The sequence below is a fragment of the Chinchilla lanigera genome, unplaced genomic scaffold, assembly GCF_000276665.1.
Source record: "Chinchilla lanigera isolate Chin_1 unplaced genomic scaffold, ChiLan1.0 scaffold00032, whole genome shotgun sequence".
Lineage (NCBI taxonomy): Eukaryota > Metazoa > Chordata > Mammalia > Rodentia > Chinchillidae > Chinchilla > Chinchilla lanigera.
Window position 1 is genome coordinate 15272266 of NW_004955433.1, and position 17315 is coordinate 15289580.

A 17315-nucleotide genomic window follows, 5' to 3' on the forward strand; every position below is an offset into this window, starting at 1 on the left:
ACCTCCCCGAGGGCCAGGACCACCTGGGTATGCAGAGGGAGGCGTGGTCCCAGGGACTTGGCTTGTGGAGGGCGGTGGGGCCGGCAGGGCGGCCCTGCAGCAGGGCTGGTGGAAGGATGGGAAGCTGCCTTGGCAGGGAGCAGGCAAGGCCTGGCAGCGCCAGCCTCTGGTTGCAGGCTCTAGCTTGAATTTTATTACCCTTTACAGAAAAATTCCTGAAACCTGAGGTCACTGTGCTGCCCGTGGCCCTGGAGCAGCCTTCCCGGTGAGGGGCAGGGGCTCCTGGTGCATCAGCCAGCCGCTGTGTGGAGGGGCTGAGGGAGGAGAAGGCTCACGTCTGCAAGCTGTGCTCCCGGAGTGATGGGGCACAGCCGAGGGGCTGGGGCTGGGCCAGGTGAGGATGTGGCCCTGGTCTCACCTGGATCTGGCCGGGCATCTCCTGGGAGCTGGCAGGGATGTGGGGTCTGCAAGCACGGTTTAGTCTGCAGCGGCTGCAGGGGTGGGGGTGGGGGCGGGGGAGTCTGCTGGCCCCGCCCTCCCCAGAAACACCCGCCCCACCCTGGCTTCTGACTTTTGTGGGCGCCACGTTTCTGTTGTCCTGTGTGAAGCCAACCTGTCCCCACTGCCAGCCTCCTTTTGCATTGCCTCCTCGCCCCCATAACTGTGTGCACTCGTGCAAACACACACCCCCACACCACACACACACACACACACACACACACACACACGCACACAGGCTGTGCCTGCACGCCTCCTGCACTCTGCAGGTGCCACCCTCTCCCAACCACATCTTCCCTTCCCAAGCCCTCTGCTGGGCTCCAGGTGGGTGGGGGGCGGCCCTATATTGAGGACAGCTGAGGCAGGCTGTGCAGCCGGAAGCAGAGCTGGGCCCCTTCTCTGGCTCCCCCTACCCCGTGAGGGCTGTTGGCAGGGGCCTAGGCAGGCAAGCCTGGGCTCGTAGGAGACTCCAGGGCTCCCTCCTTCCTGCTTGCTCCCGTCCTGCACCCCCCTGCTTCTCTCCCGCTGTCCCATAGGCGCCCTCCCAGCACCCATGCCCTGCTAAATGCTGGGCAAACCAGAGTGACATGCCCCTGTCATAGCTCGGGAACAGGCACCCTCTAGCTCCCAGTCCAGGCTCTGCCTCTGGCTACAGAGTGTCCTGGGGCAAGTCCCTTCCCCTCATTGACTTTCTCTACAACGGGGCTCCTGGTGTTTCTCCCAGCTGTAGCATGGTCCTCAAGCCTGTGCCGTGTCAATCAATGGGACACTTGCTAAAGCCAGGGTCCTGAGACCTGGTGTATGGGGCCTGCAAATTGGCACCTTTACACAGTCCCTGGGGCCATGGCGGCACTGCTGGTGGCGCACTGGCAGCAGTGGGGACATGCGGTGTTGTGGGTGGCCATGAGCCAGCAGAGGACAGGTCAGTTCTGATGCAGGATGGCAGTGGGGTGGAGCTTCGCGGAGTTTGTGTCTCATCTCACAGCTGAGCTGGAATGTTTCCGGGAGAGAAGGTGTTCCCGGCAAGGGAGCGGCATGAGTAAGGGTCTAGGGGTGACCTGCATCCAGTCAGGCCTGACTTGGGGATACAGTGCAAAGGGAAGGAAGGCGCAGCAGAGGCGCCGGCCTTGGGAGGGGTTAACCCAGCATGCAAGTCCCGTCCGCCCAACTTCCACCTCCATCCTCCGAGGAAATGGGTTTTCCAGGAGCTTGGGCTGAGCCAGTGGTGACTGGTGGCTCCACACAGGGTGGCAGAGGAAGTGACTCAGGCCCCAGGGGAGAAAGTGAGCCCTGCGTCCCCTGCATGGTGGGCAGGGCTGAGGTGGAGCCCCTTCTCCTGGGCAGCCAGCCTTGGGTGGCCATGGAGTATCTTGGCTCAGGAGGGTCCCGGTCACCCTCTGCCCTGCTGGACCCTCGAGGACCCAGGGATGGTGGCTCCCGTTGTGTCAGCCTGGATCAGCTTGTTCTGTTCTCTGTGTTTACGGAAGGCCGGAGGTCAAGGTCCGCTGTTCGGGAAGGGGAACCTGGGGCAGGCTCAGTGCAGCCTCCTTCCAGGGCAGAATTGCTTGTGCTGCCTGTGGCCCTCACTGCCCCTCTCTTTTCTCCACCCCAAAGCCCAGGGCGGGGTGAGCATATCTCTGAGACCTTCACCAACACCACCAGCCTAGCAGTGGGAGGGGCTGAGCCCCAGCCCCAGGGGACCTGGGAACAGAGAGCCCCTCCCTGGCCTCAGTTAAGGGTTTTGCAAAATGGTGAACTTGTCAGATCTGCCTGGTGGGCAACCTTGAAGATTTCGTGTTATACTATAGACGTCGCTGCTGCTGCTGCCGTAATCACCTGGGTGTTGCTGCTAACCCCACCCCTCTGAGACTCCCTGGGCTCCAGCCAGCACTGCAGGAGGTGGACAAGGGCCTTGCTGTCACCTGGCACTTAGGCCTAGGGTTCCTGCGGCTGGGGCCAGCCAGTGCTGCCCTTCCTCACGAAAGCCAAAGACAGGTCCCTGGGCCTGGAGGGTGCTGGGGTTCAGTCTCCAGAACGTGGGTTCCTTCTTCCTGGCTAGACTAGGTGATGACAGTGCCCTACTCTGGCTGGTCTGGGTCTCGCGTTCTGTCCTGGTCCCCAGCACAGCCCTTGTTCCCAAGGGCTGCGGGGCTCCGCAGACATTCAAGCCGGCTGCAGGGAGGGAAGTTTCTAGGTAGGGTTCCAGCCCCACTTCATGTACCGGAAAGGAGGCTTCATGCTCCAGGAATTTCCCCTGGAGGCTTTGGAGGCTGAGTGGGGCCACCTGGGGAGGATGGGGCCAGGAGGCGGGGGAGGTGGAGGTGATACAAGCAACAGGCCTGGGGGCCGGGCCAGGGCACGGCTGGTCAGAAAGGACACGGAGCTATTAGCTGCCCCCATGGACATCAATTAACTTAATTCCCACGATTTAAGTTCTTTACAGTTGAGAAAAGGGAGGCTCAGAGACAGTGAATGATTAGCCCAAGGACACACAGCTAATAAATGTGGGAGTTGGGATTTGAAGGCAGGCAGCCTGGATCTGGAATCCACTCCATTAAAGGGATCCAGGCCACCCTTTCTCCTTGAGCCCCAGGAATGCTGATGGGGATAGACTCGTCCTCTTTGAGTGGCTGTCAAAGAGCCTGGGGGGGTACAGAGTGGGCCAGGAAGGGTCAGGGCTGTGAGCCCCTGTTTGTGTCTGAACCCCTTCCCTGGCATTGTGGGGTTGCAGGCTTGCTTGCGCCCCTCCAGTGACAGGGAGCTCACTCCTTCCCCTGCCTCTTTTGCCTCAGGGGCCTGTCCCGGAGTGGCTGCTGCAAGGCAGGCAGTTCTGTCCTGTCCAGGGGCCTTGTTGACCATCATGGTGGCTTGCTTTGAAGGTCCATGGCCAGAGGGACACAGGAGCTCCAGGCAGCTCCACCCCTGCTTGCTGTGTGACCCCAGGAAGCCACTGGTCTTTTTTGGGGCTCCGATTCCAACATCTCAAAGTGGAGAGTTTGGACCAAATCCTCAATGTGATTTGTACACTTCCGGTTCACAAGTAAAAAGCAATGGTCACATGAGGGGCCTTTCCGGAAGAGGTCACATTTGGCCGGGGTGGGCACAGCGACAGGAGTTGGCAGGAAGGAGAAGGAAGGGGGCTCTGGGAGGGACACCCCTGTCCCCCGATGCTGGGTTCCCTCTGTGGGGCTGAGGCAGTTGGAAAAGGAACCCAGCGCTCAGAGAGGGCTCAGAGGGAACCCTCAGGGTCACAACCCCAGGCCAGCAGCCCTTCCCCACAATGCTCTCACATCCTCCTCAGGAGCTCCCCGAGCTCCAGGCAGGATGGTGAGACCACGAGACCTGCGAGACTGGGGTTGCATTCCTCCACTGGGACCTAGGGGACCGGCTTTGCTCAAAGGGGCCAAGTCGGCTTGAGGGAGACCCAGCCCAAGAAAGAGATAACAAGATCCTGCTTGGGCACCCTCTTCCTCTAACGGTGCTCTCAAATGTTCAGTCCTGCATTCCTCTTCCAGGGAGTCCTCTTTGATTTCTCCCATACCTAGACTCCTTGCTTGCACCTGCTTACCAGCTTTCCTTCCATTTGGTTGTGGCAGATGACTGCATCTGTCACTGCAGTCAGATGCAGCTCTCCGCAGGACGAGGTTGGCTGGCTGGGTCTATCAGCACTCAGCTTGGTCACCAGGCCAGCTGGTGGTAGGGAGGGACAACCACCTGGCTTCTCTGTGGGCACCAAGCACTGTGGTCCTGCCCAGGCAGGGAAAGGTGGCCTGTACAGCATTCTAGGACAAGCCATTTAACCCCTCCGGCCTCATGTTCCCCATCTGTGCAATGGACCCTCCATGGTGCCCACCTCCCAGGGCTGGAGTGAGAGTGTATGCAGGTGGGGGTCAGCATGGAGGCTGCCGTGCAGTAGGTGCTCAGCTAACAGCGGTCGTGGGCAGTCAGGGTGGGAGTGAGGGTAACTGGGGCTCCTTCCCTGCTTTGAGCTACAGCAAGTCACTTTCTTAAGACAATCGCCAGTTCTGCTCTGCCTCGGCCCTGGCGACCGGCTCCCCCTGGTGGTCAGGACAGGAAGCGCCCTTCCCCTCTGGCCCCTATAGAGGGCGCCGTGGCCGAGCTGAGTCCACATTACTGTCCCTGCTGCACTGCCCGGTAGCCCAGGCTCCCAGCTAACGCCAAGGTCTCTTCCAGGCTGCGATGGCTGTCCAAGTGCCCCTGCACACGGCGCTGTCCCTGCTGAGTCTGCTCTTCCTGGCTCAAGGTAGGCCGTTCAGGGGCCCCCGGCGCAGTTGTTGGGAGTCACGTTCACCGCCCCGTGCCTAGGGCAGCTGCCCGCGCGTCCGCAAACCCCTTTGGGCAGGCATGGGTCTGCAGCGCAGTTTAGCTGCTGAGTGGCACCTTGAAGGAAAAAAAAGCTCTTCTTCTGGCAGATGCCGCCCCACAGAGCACGGAATGGGGAACATGGGCTGGATTTTGGCCCCGCTTATCTTTCCTGCTAGCATTTTTGAGCCTCATTAAACACTTTATTGCAATTAAATTCTTTTGGCCTTTAAAGTCATTATTTACTTTTCGTGCTCTCTTTCGTACTTGGAAGCCAGAAATTTTTGAGCAAGGCAGACTCACATTTTTGTAGACCCTTTGAAGTATAGACCTTTAAAATGCATGCATGCACATCCTCTGCACAGGTCTCGTCCCCTCCCAAACTCCTGGCTAGTCCCTGCCGCGGGGCCCCACCTGCAGCCTCTGCCTCCCCAGGTGCCCACGGCGGTGGCCCCCGGGAAGACTTCCGCTTCTGCGGGCAGCGGAACCAGACGCAGAAGAGCAGCCTCCGCTATGAGCGGACACCGGAGCGGCACATCGCCATCAGGAACTCGGAGGAGGTCCTCACCATCCGCGCCCCCTTCCCTGCGGCCCCAGAAGCATCCCGGCTCTTCCCGGACCCCAGGGGCCTCTACCACTTCTGCCTCTACTGGGACCGCCACGCGGGGAAGTTTCACCTTCGCTATGGCAGGCAGGACTACCTGCTGAGCGACCAGGCCTCTGGCCTGCTCTGCTTCCGGCACCAGGAGGAGAGCCAGGGCCGGGGACCCCCACTGCTGGCCACCTCCGTCAGGTCCTGGTGGAGCCCGAAGAACAGCAGCCTTCCCGGGGCCTCAGGCTTCACCTTCTCCTTCCATGGTAGGGCAGCTGCTGGGCAGAGGGCTGGAGCTGGGAAGGCAGGCGAAAGGCATGCTGGGAAGTGGCCTCTGGGCTGCAAGCCACAGGCTGGGCGTTGTTCACAGGCAGTGGGAGCCAGGGCGTGTGTCAGAGGAGGGGAGGAGTGGGGCCAAGGTGGGCTTCAGGAAGCTGCGAGGGGCACTGGGCGGAAGGTTGTGGGGCGGGACCTGTACAGAGGCCACGGGGAAGAAGAGAAGTGAGCAGGTGGGGGCGGGGAGGACAGAAAAAGGGAACCACTGGAGAGATTCTCAATCAGCACTTGCATGCAGTGCTTATCCCTGATATAACTTAGTGTCTCTGCGATGGACAGCGCCCCTGCAGTGATGGAGAAGGATGGGATGGAAATTAGGATAGGATTGCTTGCAAGTCCTGGGGCCTGTGCACCCAGAGGCCACACACCCACGCACAGGCACATGCACATGCACGCCCGCGTGCACACTCACATGAGGGAGCCTGTGGGGAGGGAGCACCCTGGGCCAGTGCTTTTACTGGAGCCCAGGGCAAGAGGCAGGTGGGCTCCCTGTGGGGTGCTTTGGTTGGTGGGGTGAAAGCAGCAGGCACGCGTTCCATGGGGTGCGGGGTGCTGAGAGGCTGTGGCTGCGGGCTGGGGCCTGGGGACCCCCAGGTAGGCTGTCTCCAGTGTCCCGTGGGAGATGAGGCACAGGTCTCAGCTACCACACTGAGGTCCTGCGGAGGCGCAGAGCTGGCCTGACCTTGGGCGTGGGAAAGTCCAATTGAATCCAAAATGATCACTGAGGCAGCAGAATCATAGATATTCACGGCAACCTCCGTGTCACCAAGGAGGAAAGTGAGGGAAAGCACAGGGAGGCTGCCCACAGGGGCACAGTGACGGGTGGAGGAGTCCCGACTTGGCTCCAGTGGCTGACTGGCATGGGTGTGGGGGAAGCAAGCTCAAAGGCCTAGAAGGCTGGAGGCCAGTGCTGAGCTCTGGGGCCGCACCTTCTGCCGGGGGCAGGCGTCGTGTGGCCTCTGCTGGGGCGCCTGAGGAGAGCGGCAGAGGCTTTGTGAGCTTCCCTGCGATGGTCGTTCTTGGACTGTGCTGATCCAGAGTCCCCGCGTGTGTGTTACATACCCAGCCTGTTATTTTATTTCGAGATAGGGTCTCACTAAGTTGCCCAGGCTGGGCTCTATAGGACCTAGTCCCTGTTTGGATGGCCTCACCTCTGAGTGGCCTGGGGGAGTCCCCACCAACTCTCAGAGCCTGGGTTTCCTCTTCTGTGAAGTGGGGTGAAGGCACAGAGGGTCTCGTGACTCATATGCCTCAGTCCCAGCCTCTGTCCCTCTGCAGACCCCCCTCAGAAGGCCTCCCCCAATGCCTCAGTGGACATGTGTGAGCTGAAGCGGGACCTGCAGCGGCTCAGCCAGCTCTTGAAGCTGCCGCACAAGGCCTCCCGCAGGCCGCCGGCCACCGTTGCCAGCCAGTGAGTGTGACCCTGGGGAGAGGGCCCGGCAGCGGGGGCTGGAAGGGTGTCTGGACTTCTTGTCTTTCGCCCCCGGGAGGGGGGCACACAGTCACCAGGCTGAGCCCTGAGCCCTCCTACATGAGTGAAGACCGACAGCACCTGGCTGGGCAGCCACCTAGGCTCTTTCCCCAAGCAAAGAGGAGCGAGTGGTCCATTCTGCGGCCAGGAGAGGGGGCGCCCAGAGACACAGGGGCAGCTCCATGGCTGCAGGGGGTCAGGGCAGGCAGACCCGGCCAGAACCAGGCGCTGAGTCCCGGGATAGCACCACCTCATCCTGTTCCTCCCCCATCCTGTTTGCTCTGAGGCCTGGCCACAGCACCCCTCTGGCCCCAGGTCCCTCTCCCCTCTGCTCCTATGTGTGGTTGGCTCTGTGTCCCTTTTGTCCCCTCCCCTCAGAGGCTCCGCCCCCTCTTTTGTCCCCTCCCTCTTTCCTGGGTGCCTGGCTGGCCCTTTCTGCCTCAGTCTCCCCACCATCACCCACCCCTCTGTCTTCCTTGCCAGGCACCTGCAGAGCCTGGAGTCAAAGCTGTCCTCGGTGAGGTTCCCGGGGGACGTGCTGTCCTTCGAGGAGGAACGGGTCAATGCCACAGTGTGGAAGCTGCAGCCCACGGCTGGCCTCCAGGACCTGCACATTCACTCCCGGGAGGAGGTTGGCTGGGCCGGGCTGGGAGGGAAGTGGGGGCTGGGAGTGCAGTGGCCCTCAGCGCAGTGACGCCCCCAGTCTGTCCCCAGGGCCCCAGGAAGATGGGTCCAGGGCCACCTCCGCACTGAAAACACGTCCTGGGCGCAGTGTGGTGGGGACAGAGGTGTCAGCTCCCGACCAGGGCTCCTAAGCACTCTGGTGTGGACAGAAGGCCAGTCCCTGTGCCTGGCCCTGCACCCCACCTCGAGACCGCCCTCCGGGGCACCCAACCAGATGGAGGCCGTGCGCATCTTCTGTTGACCCCGGGTCCCGTCACAAGGCCGCCTGGCCCTGGCCAGCGCTGAGGGAGCAGGAGGGAGGGCCCGTGAGGGTCAGCAGCATCTAGCCTGGGCTGTGTGTTTCGGGGCGGACGCGGCTCTGCGGTCAGCCGAACCTAAGGGGGCCCGGGTCTGCAGGAGGAGCAGAGTGAGGTGCTGGAGTACTCGGTGCTGCTGCCCCGCGTGCTCTTCCAGCAGACCAAAGGCCGGCGCGGGGAGGCCGAGAGGAGACTGCTTCTGGTGGACTTCAGCAGCCAAGCCCTGTTCCAGGTGCGAGGGCTCCCCCTCATGTCCGCCCTTCCTCCCCTCCCTGGGGATCAGGGTTTGTCTGACAGGAAGATGGGGAGAGGGCCTGCAGTCTGCCTCCCTTCTCCGGGAGCCACAGCCGGTCCTTGTCAAGTCAGAAATCAGATTGCAATGTGCAGACCTTCCTGGGAGAGGTCTTATCAGTGTTGTTCTCGCTACAGTGTGAATGACTTCACACGCACACACACACACACACACACACACACACACACACAGGTTGACTCTAAGGAGGAGGGGGGGTGTAAGGGCTGGTAATGGGGGCGTGAATATAATAAACATACATTATACGCATTGAACTTACCCCTCAAACATGTGAAATTCTGGGGGAAGGGAGGCATGGGGGGCACAGTGGAATGATGCTTTGTGCACATACAAATCTGCCAGGGCGAACCCCATGAGTCTGTGTAACCAGTGTGCACTCATTAAAAATGGGGGGAAAGAACTGGCTCCAGAGGGAGACTCAGCTCCCAGAGCAGTGCATTGGGAGGGGCTTCTCAGCCCTAACCCGCCCCCCATGCTCCCCCCAACCCTACAGGACAAGAATTCCAGCCAGGTCTTGGGTGAGAAGGTCCTGGGTATCGTCGTGCAGAACACCAGAGTGGCCGACCTCCCAGAGCCCGTGGTGCTCACCTTCCAGCACCAGCCGCAGCCAGTGCGTGCGCCGGGTCCCCCCGGGCCAGGTCCCCTCAGGGTGGCGGTCCTTGCCCCCCCCATGTTACCAATCCATCGCCGGTGGAGGGCACCAGCTGGGCAGGTCCAGCACGGGTGGTGGTAGCCTGTCTCTGTCCTGCGTGTCCTGTGGGGCCCAGGACGGGGTGAGCAGACCGTGGGGCCCACGTGCCCCCTCTCTTGTCCCCACAGAAGAACGTGACTCTGCAGTGCGTGTTCTGGGTTGAAGGCCCCACATGTGAGTGTGGGGGGCGCATGGGGCAAGAAGGATCTGGGGGAGATGTGGGGCCCTGGGGTGGGGAGATGGGGTGTACCAGGGAGGAGGCTGGGATCCGCTGGGAGGGGCAAAGGCTGGGAAGAGCGGCCCGGCCTGCACTGGGGGAAGGGCAGGTGGGGTCCTGGGCCCGGGGCTGACTGAGCCCTGTGATGACCCCCTCAGTGAGCAGCCCGGGCAGCTGGAGCAGCACTGGATGCGAGACCCACCGGAGAGAGACCCAGACATCCTGCCTGTGTGACCATCTAACCTACTTTGCAGTGCTGATGGTGCGTGACCCTGACTGCAGCACACCGCAGGTCCAGCTCTTGTCCTGTGCGGGCCACCTACCCCTCGGAGGGTGTGCATGCCTGTCCCATTGTATAGATGAAGAAATGCTAAAGCTCAGAGAGGCCAAGTAACTTACCCAAGGTCACACAGCTTGTTAACAAAAGAGCAGCTTAGGGAAGCCCTGGCTCTGTAGGCAGATTCTGTGAGGTGGAAAGGTGGGCTCCAGGGCTCTGAAGATCTTAAGGGGCTTCATGTCCCAAGTTCCTGTTCTCTAAGGCTGTTGAGCTTGGGATGTGTACTCCTCCTGGGAAATGCGTCCTGAGCATCATAGAGACATTCAGCTACTGCCCAATGTACCATGCGGTTGCACCCACCGCAACACACGCAGCAAGGTGAAAATGTCTCGGATCCACCTAAACCGCTGCCCAGCACAGGGGGAGTGGTTGCAGGGCTGCTCCTTGGGCTGTTCGGCCTGTGGCTCACAGCTGCCACCCTGCTCTTGCATCCGGGCAAGGCTGAGAAAATCCTAAGTGAATCATCATTAGCCAGGGGACATCTGTCATTGGTGCTGGGCCAGAACAGGGGTTCTCTGGGGAAGGGCTCCGGGTTTCACGGGCCACAGGCCCACCCCCCCCACCGAGAATGTGGGGAAGCCGTCAACCCCGTTAGAAACCTGTACTAGTGCCCTGCGGCTGCTCATCTGGGGGGACTTCCTGTTCCCATCCCTCCCAGGGTGGCCGTCAGCATGGAGCTGGCACTGAGGCACCCGCCTGTCCCGCAGGTCTCCTCCGTGGAGGTGGACACCGTGCACAAGCACTACCTCACCCTGCTGTCCTACGTGGGCTGCGTCATCTCTGCGTTGGCCTGCGTCCTTACCATTGCAGCCTACCTCTGCTCTAGGTAGGGTGGGGCAGGGCGGGGCGGGCAGGGTGGGGTGGAGAGCTTCCTGGGATTGGTGCTCCTGTTGGATCCCAAGATGAGGGGTGCTTGGGGAAGCCGGGATTCAGCTGCTGACCCCAGGGGGCTACGTTTGACCCACACATCTGCGGTTCTGGGGTAGAATCTCATTGACGCTTCTTAGTTCATGGCCAGCATTTCAATTGGGAGAGCTCACATAAGAATCTGTATTCCTGCCTTTGGGTGATCAGCTGTGAGATTGCAGCGTGCACATAATAGTGCAGTGATGATGGAAACGATGATAGTAAACACTTGCATCGAGCTTCCCACGCACTTTTCAAGGGTCATCTTGCTCCAGCCCCACAACTGGCCTATGCAGGAGGGCTCAGAGAGGGTAATTGGCTCGCCCAAGGTCACACAGCAAGCAAGTGGCCAAGCTTGTCAGATTGTTGGTGCTTTGCTTGGCCTGGATTGGGGTCTGCTTGCAGACAGGCCCTGGGCCTATTTGGGTAGCAGGGAGACACCCTTGGTTCTGGGAGACACCTAGGGTGTCCTCACTGTCCTCAGTCAGGAGGAGGGGAGAGCAGAACAACGTGCAGGTGTATATGGGCACATGTGTGCATGCATGATCTCGTCATGTGTGTCTGCAGATGTCTCCTCAAGGGCTAAGCTGCTATGGGCCTGGGAGAAGGCAGGGTGGGCGCAGAGACACAAAGGATCACAAACATGCCCAAGGACACAGGGACAGGAGCCATTAGGAGCTGATTCTCCCCTGTGCAGACCCTCAGCCCTACTCTATGAGAGGCCCCTCCTTCCCTTCACAGAGGAGTGGGTATAGCCTCTGAGCCCAAGGGAGCACCCCCAGGTGGTACCACAAGTTAGGGGCAGGAGGCGGCATCCAGGATGGTGAGGCTGGGGCCACCTAAAATCCCACAAGGGGGCTGAGCACACAGTGCCCTGCAAGCCCCCGGGATAGACGCACCCACCTACACGCCCAGACACACAGCCAGAGGAGCGGGCACAGGTTCTCCCATCCAGCCAACATGCTGGTCTTCGCATGCTGGCTTTGAAGGCCTGTGGTCCCAGCTGCCCGTCTTCCTCCTCTGCTGACTGTGTGTGGTGAACCTGCACCCTGTAATCTCTGCACTTTAGGAGGCCAAGGCAGGAGGACTGGGAGTCTGAGCCTAGCCTTAGCAACTCAAAGACTTAGCGGGACCCTAAATAAAAAATTTAAAAAGGGCTGGGGATGTAGCTTAGTGCAAAGGCCTTGGGTTTAATTCCCACTACTGCAAAGAACACGTTCTTTTGTCTGCAGGGAGAGGCACATTGTAGGGATAAGTGGGTATGGCCTGGCTGCAGCAGAGGGAAGGGGAGGGTGTGTGTGTGTGTGAGACAGAGAGACAGAGAGACACTGACCTACCTCCCCGCACTCACATCTGCAGGAGGAAGCCCCGAGACTACACCATCAAGGTGCACATGAACTTACTTCTGGCCGTCTTCCTGCTGGACGTGAGCTTCCTGCTCAGTGAGCCGGTGGCCCTGACGGGCTCCAGGGCGGCCTGCTGTGCCAGCGCTGTCTTCCTGCACTTCTCCCTGCTCGCCTGCCTCACCTGGATGGGCCTTGAGGGCTACAACCTCTATCGCCTCGTGGTGGAGGTCTTTGGCACCTACGTCCCTGGCTATGTGCTCAAGCTGAGTGCTGTGGGCTGGGGTGAGTGAGTGTGGGTAAGGGCTTCCCAGAACCGCCTCTCCCACTTATTTCTGGCTGAACACAGGCAGCCGGTTCCACTTTCCTCCTCCTAGGTTCCAAATTCCCTCATGCCTTCCCTCACCTGCCTGTTCTCTGGTCTTTCCCCTGGGCTTGGCCAAGGTCTCCTTTAGGAAGATAAAATGGTGAGCTCTGTCCCCAGGGAATTCTTTCAAATTCTCCACACTGTTCACTCTGTTAAAGGGGGCTTTGTGGGCAGGGCCTCCATGTACGCATGTGCAGGCTGTGCACGCCTCAAGGACATATGGTTGGGAGGTCTATGTGGCTGCAGTCAGGTCCTGCTCCACTCACCCAGGCTAGCAATGGCCCTGCCTGGAGATTCCCCTGGACCTTAGGTGCAGATTCTCTGTGGCTTCATCGCTTTGTTCTTGGCCAAGCATACTTCATCTGTGACCTAAACCACTCACGTCCCACCCAGATCTCATGAGCTCGTGCCATGGCCGTGTTGGACATCACACAGACCCTGACCTCCACGTGTTCCCGACCCCCGTGTCTTTCATGGGCCCTTCTTCATTGTCCCCTTGTGTTTCACAAAATTCCTTGAGTTGGCTGTGTGTTGGGCCCCAGGTGTGAGGAGCTGGGACCCCAGGAAACCTTCTGTCCACCTACGGACAGACAGACTCTCAGGCCCGTACTGTCCCGTGAGCTGCCACCCCTCCGTGTTCTCTTGTCTCTTCCTGTCTCTCCTTTGACCTCCATCCCCTGTGCAGGAAACTGCAAGCCTTTTCTCCTGGGGCCCAGGAAGGTTAGAGCAGACCCTGCCCAACGCCCCAGGAAACCCCAGCTGGACCAAGCAAGGGAAAAGCCCGAGTTTGGGGGACTTCCCAGGAAGCTGGAGGCACAGACTGAGAAGGGGGTGTCACCCCAGACCACTTGAGGGCAGCCAGTGGCCTCACTAGGACAGTGGAGATAAGCTCAGGGTTCTGCCGCCCCCAGGCTTCCCTGCCTTCCTGGTGATGCTGGTGGCCCTGGTGGATGTGAACAACTATGGGCCCATCATCCTGGCCGTGCACAGGACTCCGGAGAGCGTCATCTACCCGTCCATGTGAGTGACTGGGGTGGCTGGCGGGGGAGGGCTTTGGCTGCAGGGCACAGAGAAGAGACTCCTGGGCCCAGTGTGCTATAGGGATCGGTGGGCAGTGGCTAGAACCCTGGGCTAAGGGTCACTTGGGTGACAAAAGACCCGGACCAGGGTCCTGGCCCTTCTGTGAGCTGAGTTTCCTCATTGGTGGGTAACTTTGAATCTTAGCAAGAACCTGTCTCTAAATAAAATATTTTTTAAAAGGAATAGGAATAGGAATAGGAATATAGTTCAGTGTGGAGTCTCTGAGTTCTATCCCTAGTGCTGAGAGAGAGGGAGAGAGAGAGAAAGAGGGAGAAGCAAGAGCAAGGGAAATAAGAAATACTTGGCATGGTAGTGAGTAACCATGGCAACATGTGTGGTGACCACCATGGACTGGCGGCCCCAGCCCAGCCATGTCTGAGCCCTGGCGCCCTGGCCCACAGGTGCTGGATCCGGGACTCCCTGGTCAGCTACGTCACCAACCTCGGCCTCTTCAGCCTGGTGTTTCTGTTCAACCTGGCCATGCTGGGCACCATGGTGGTGCAGATCCTGCGGCTGCGCCCGCACACTCAGAAATGGCCGCATGTGCTGACGCTGCTGGGCCTCAGCCTGGTCCTTGGCCTGCCCTGGGCCTTGGTTTTCTTCTCCTTTGCCTCTGGCACTTTCCAGCTTGTCGTCCTCTACCTCTTCAGCATCATCACTTCCTTCCAAGGTAGGCATAGAGAAGGCGCCTAGCCTGGCAGCTTGCCAGTGTGGGCTGGGAGGAGAGGACCGGGGCACCTGAGGCTTCCCTGTCCAGGCGTCAGTCATGTACCATGTGCAGATCCTGTGCTAAGTCCGTGGGCTCCAGCTGCGTGAGGGCCTGGCTGTCACAGAGCTCAGCCCTTGTCAGGGAGGCTGAACCTGAACCACTAAACACACAGCCATCAAGGCCGCCTCAGGGAGAAGGGAGTTGGAGTGGGCAGTGCCGTGGGCGACGTTTGGGCTAGGGGGAAAGGCTTTAGGGAAGGTGGCCTGGGACCCACTGTGGTAGAAGACAGTTGAGGACAACAGGTGGAGCCTGCCACTAAGGGGCCCAGAGCCGCGTTACCCTGAGCAGGCTCCTGGACCAGATCAGCATCTCCAGGAGCTCGTTAGGCCCCTGCTGAGCCTGCTGACCAGATCTGCATTTTAGCAAGATGCCCAGGACATATGTGTGCACATCACAGCTGAGGCATCTGGGGTTTCAGGCAGAGCGCAGAGGCACAAGCAAAGGTCCTGAGGTTGGACGAGGCTGTGTTGGGAAAACAAGGAGGAAGAGCATGGCTGAGGGGCAGCTAGTGAGGGCCGGGGTGGAGGGTGGGGTCATGGGGCTCCCGGCTTGATGCCAATAGAGTCCAACCTGTGCACCTGTACCTCTCGGGTTCTTTCATCTTTGAGCCTCCTTTTCTTCCCTGTGAAAAGAAGGCACCCTTGAGAGTTATGGTAAAGCGCACACAGCCACCCACGCGGCACTGAGCCACTCCTCCAGTACAGGCAGGTCAAGCGGAGCTCACGGGGGTGGGCTCCAGAGCCTGAGCCTGCTCCCACCCCAGCTCAGCCAAGTCCCCTTCCCTGGGTCCGCAGGCCTCCGTTTCCTCACCTGTGAAGCAGAATCATAACAAACAGGACTAGGCTCGGAGGAGTCGGTAGAGACAGAGGCGAGGACCGGGGACCCAGCGCACTGCCTGGTGCCTGGAGGCAGCTTGTGTGGGAAAAGGCCGGGAGGGTGGTGACACGGGTGTGAGTCAAGGTGGCTCTGGGAGAGGCGAGGCAGGTGGGGCGGGTCACCCTGCACCTGCTGAGCCCTGCGCACCCCCACCGCTTCCCGCAGGCTTCCTCATCTTCCTCTGGTACTGGTCCATGCGGCTGCAGGCCCGGGGCGGCCCGTCCCCTCTGAAGAGCAACTCGGACAGCGCCAGGCTCCCCATCAACTCGGGCAGCACCTCTTCCAGCCGCATCTAGGTCACCAGCTCAGCTGCCCCGTGTGAGGATGTGGAGCTGACCACAATCCCCGGCCTGGTCCTGACTGAGAAGGCCGCGGACCCTGGAGGGATGGGCTGTTGCCCGGGTGACTAGACCTGACCTTGGGGACGACTCAGCTCCCAGATCTGACCCCCAAAGGGCTCAGGTGTGCACCACCACTCTGGCTGTGGGACTGTCCTGTCGCTACAGCAGTCGCAGCCTGGCGCTAAAGCCTTGTCTTTCCCGACCTCACTCCCTTGCTGGCGGTTGGGACCTGCAAGCCTCAGGGTCAGGCCTGGGGCATTGGAGACCTGGCACATCTTACCTCTGTGGCCTTGTCCAGGACAAAAATGTGGCTACAGCCGCTGTGTGCCTGGTGGTCACTGTGTAGGATCCTGCAGCCCCAGTCGTTCTAATCCCCGGGGGCACGTTGGGCAGATTGGGTGGGGAAGAGCCCCCAGGAAGAGGGGCCCCTGGAGCACAGCAGCATTCACCTATCTCTGCGCCCAGGCCCCTGTCCACCAGCTCCTAGGCTTCCCTCTTCCTTCCCTCCACTCCCTCCTTCCCTGCGGTCACCCTAGTCCTCTCCCAACACCGAGCTTTCCCGTTTGGGGCAGCGGTTCCCAAGAGCTGCCTGGTGCCTGCTATAAACTTTTGTCTACTGCCCAGGCCTGCACCTGTCCCTGGTTGGGCTCAGCATGGACACCTGGGCTGTGCTGGGTCCCTCTGTGGGGGCCTCTCTCCGAGCTGAGCCTCACCCTGATTTACACCTCAGAGAGGCCGTGGCCTCTGCCGAAGCCTTCCTGTGGCCAGAATTGTGGGACGTAGCAGTCTAGTCTTGTTCTTCTCCCAGCACTTGGAAGACTGAGGTGTCCTGTGGTGTCCTGAGGTCTCCTGGTCTGGACTTGACTCCCCTAAAGGATCATCTCTGAATCCTTGCAAGGGGCCCCAGACATGCTCACTGCCCGTCATGGTGAATTCTACCCAACAAACATACACTGGACAGTTACCAGCCTGTGCGAGGCGATAGGGACACAGATGACCAGATCTGGACACGCCTCTGACAAACTTTCAGCCTAACGTGTGAGCTCCAGGCATAGGTGGGGGGACCGCCATTCCTGGCTGGGAATCCAGAGAGACTCCCTGCAGGAGGTGGCATTAGATCTTGACCTCAGCCATGAAAATGGGGAGGATGTGTTTTTTAGTACTTACTCATTTGTCTTTTGATATGAAAAATAAGTACATGTCTGTTGTAGAGGTTTTGGAAACTGTAGAAGATTGTGAAGAAGAAAAATAAAAGTCAGCTCTTGTTATTGTCTAAGAAACCTGCGCCAACATTTTAGAGCAGTTTCTTCCAAGCTTCTCCTTGTGCTCTTATTGGAAGCCTTGCTGACCCAGGTGTCCTTGGGCCAATCAGGAAACAAGACAGGGAAGCAGGCCTGTGTGTGGGAAAGGCAGCTGCCGGGAACCTTTTAGCCTGTGCCACGGGAGAGGAGAAGAAAGGGTGAGGTGGTGTGGGCGTCACTTTGGGGTGACAAGGAGTGGGGTTTGTGGTGAAGTGCAGAGTATAGACCCCACAGGCAGGGTAGCTTGTCACTGCATGGTCGGGGGAGGCTCCATGAAGCCAGGCCACCTGCTTTTTCTGAGAAACACAGATGATGGTGTGAGAATCCATTGATTTGAAAGTGTTGGCAAATCTAAAACAGTCTGTGGCCAAAGAGATCACATTTGAGGGCTGGAGTCTTTCAGGGAAGGGCTGTAGGCAGGGTGGCCCTCCTGGTTCTGCCTGTCCATCCTGTGACCTTCCCAGCTGCTGGGGTCCTAGCAGGGAGGCTGGATGCTCTGGGTCCCTGGTATTGGCTCCCTGTGTGGACTGGACATTCTGGGCCTCTGGGTTCTGATCCGCTGCCCCTGCCATATCCT

At 59.9% G+C, this 17315-nt stretch overlaps 1 protein-coding gene across 6 annotated transcripts in view; it reads left to right on the forward strand.

Annotated features, from left to right (window-relative positions):
* The window catches only part of Adgrg1 (adhesion G protein-coupled receptor G1), a 35787-nt gene extending 19070 nt beyond the window's left edge, over window positions 1-16717 (forward strand). For 5 of the 6 annotated variants that reach the window (XM_013516236.1, XM_013516235.1, XM_013516237.1 and 2 more), the window contains 13 exons: window positions 4693-4762; window positions 5257-5679; window positions 7028-7160; window positions 7704-7851; window positions 8301-8432; window positions 9004-9120; window positions 9330-9375; window positions 9577-9680; window positions 10463-10581; window positions 12021-12289; window positions 13283-13391; window positions 13853-14121; window positions 15262-16717. In XM_013516236.1, the coding sequence (XP_013371690.1) occupies window positions 4699-4762; window positions 5257-5679; window positions 7028-7160; window positions 7704-7851; window positions 8301-8432; window positions 9004-9120; window positions 9330-9375; window positions 9577-9680; window positions 10463-10581; window positions 12021-12289; window positions 13283-13391; window positions 13853-14121; window positions 15262-15392 (2064 nt within the window). In that variant the 5' untranslated portion in view covers window positions 4693-4698 and the 3' untranslated portion in view covers window positions 15393-16717. Of the gene's footprint in view, window positions 1-280; window positions 395-4692; window positions 4763-5256; window positions 5680-7027; window positions 7161-7703; window positions 7852-8300; window positions 8433-9003; window positions 9121-9329; window positions 9376-9576; window positions 9681-10462; window positions 10582-12020; window positions 12290-13282; window positions 13392-13852; window positions 14122-15261 lie in introns of those variants that run through there. The other variant, XM_005388402.2, reaches the window with a different exon arrangement.
* Window positions 16718-17315: the final 598 nt, after the last annotated feature.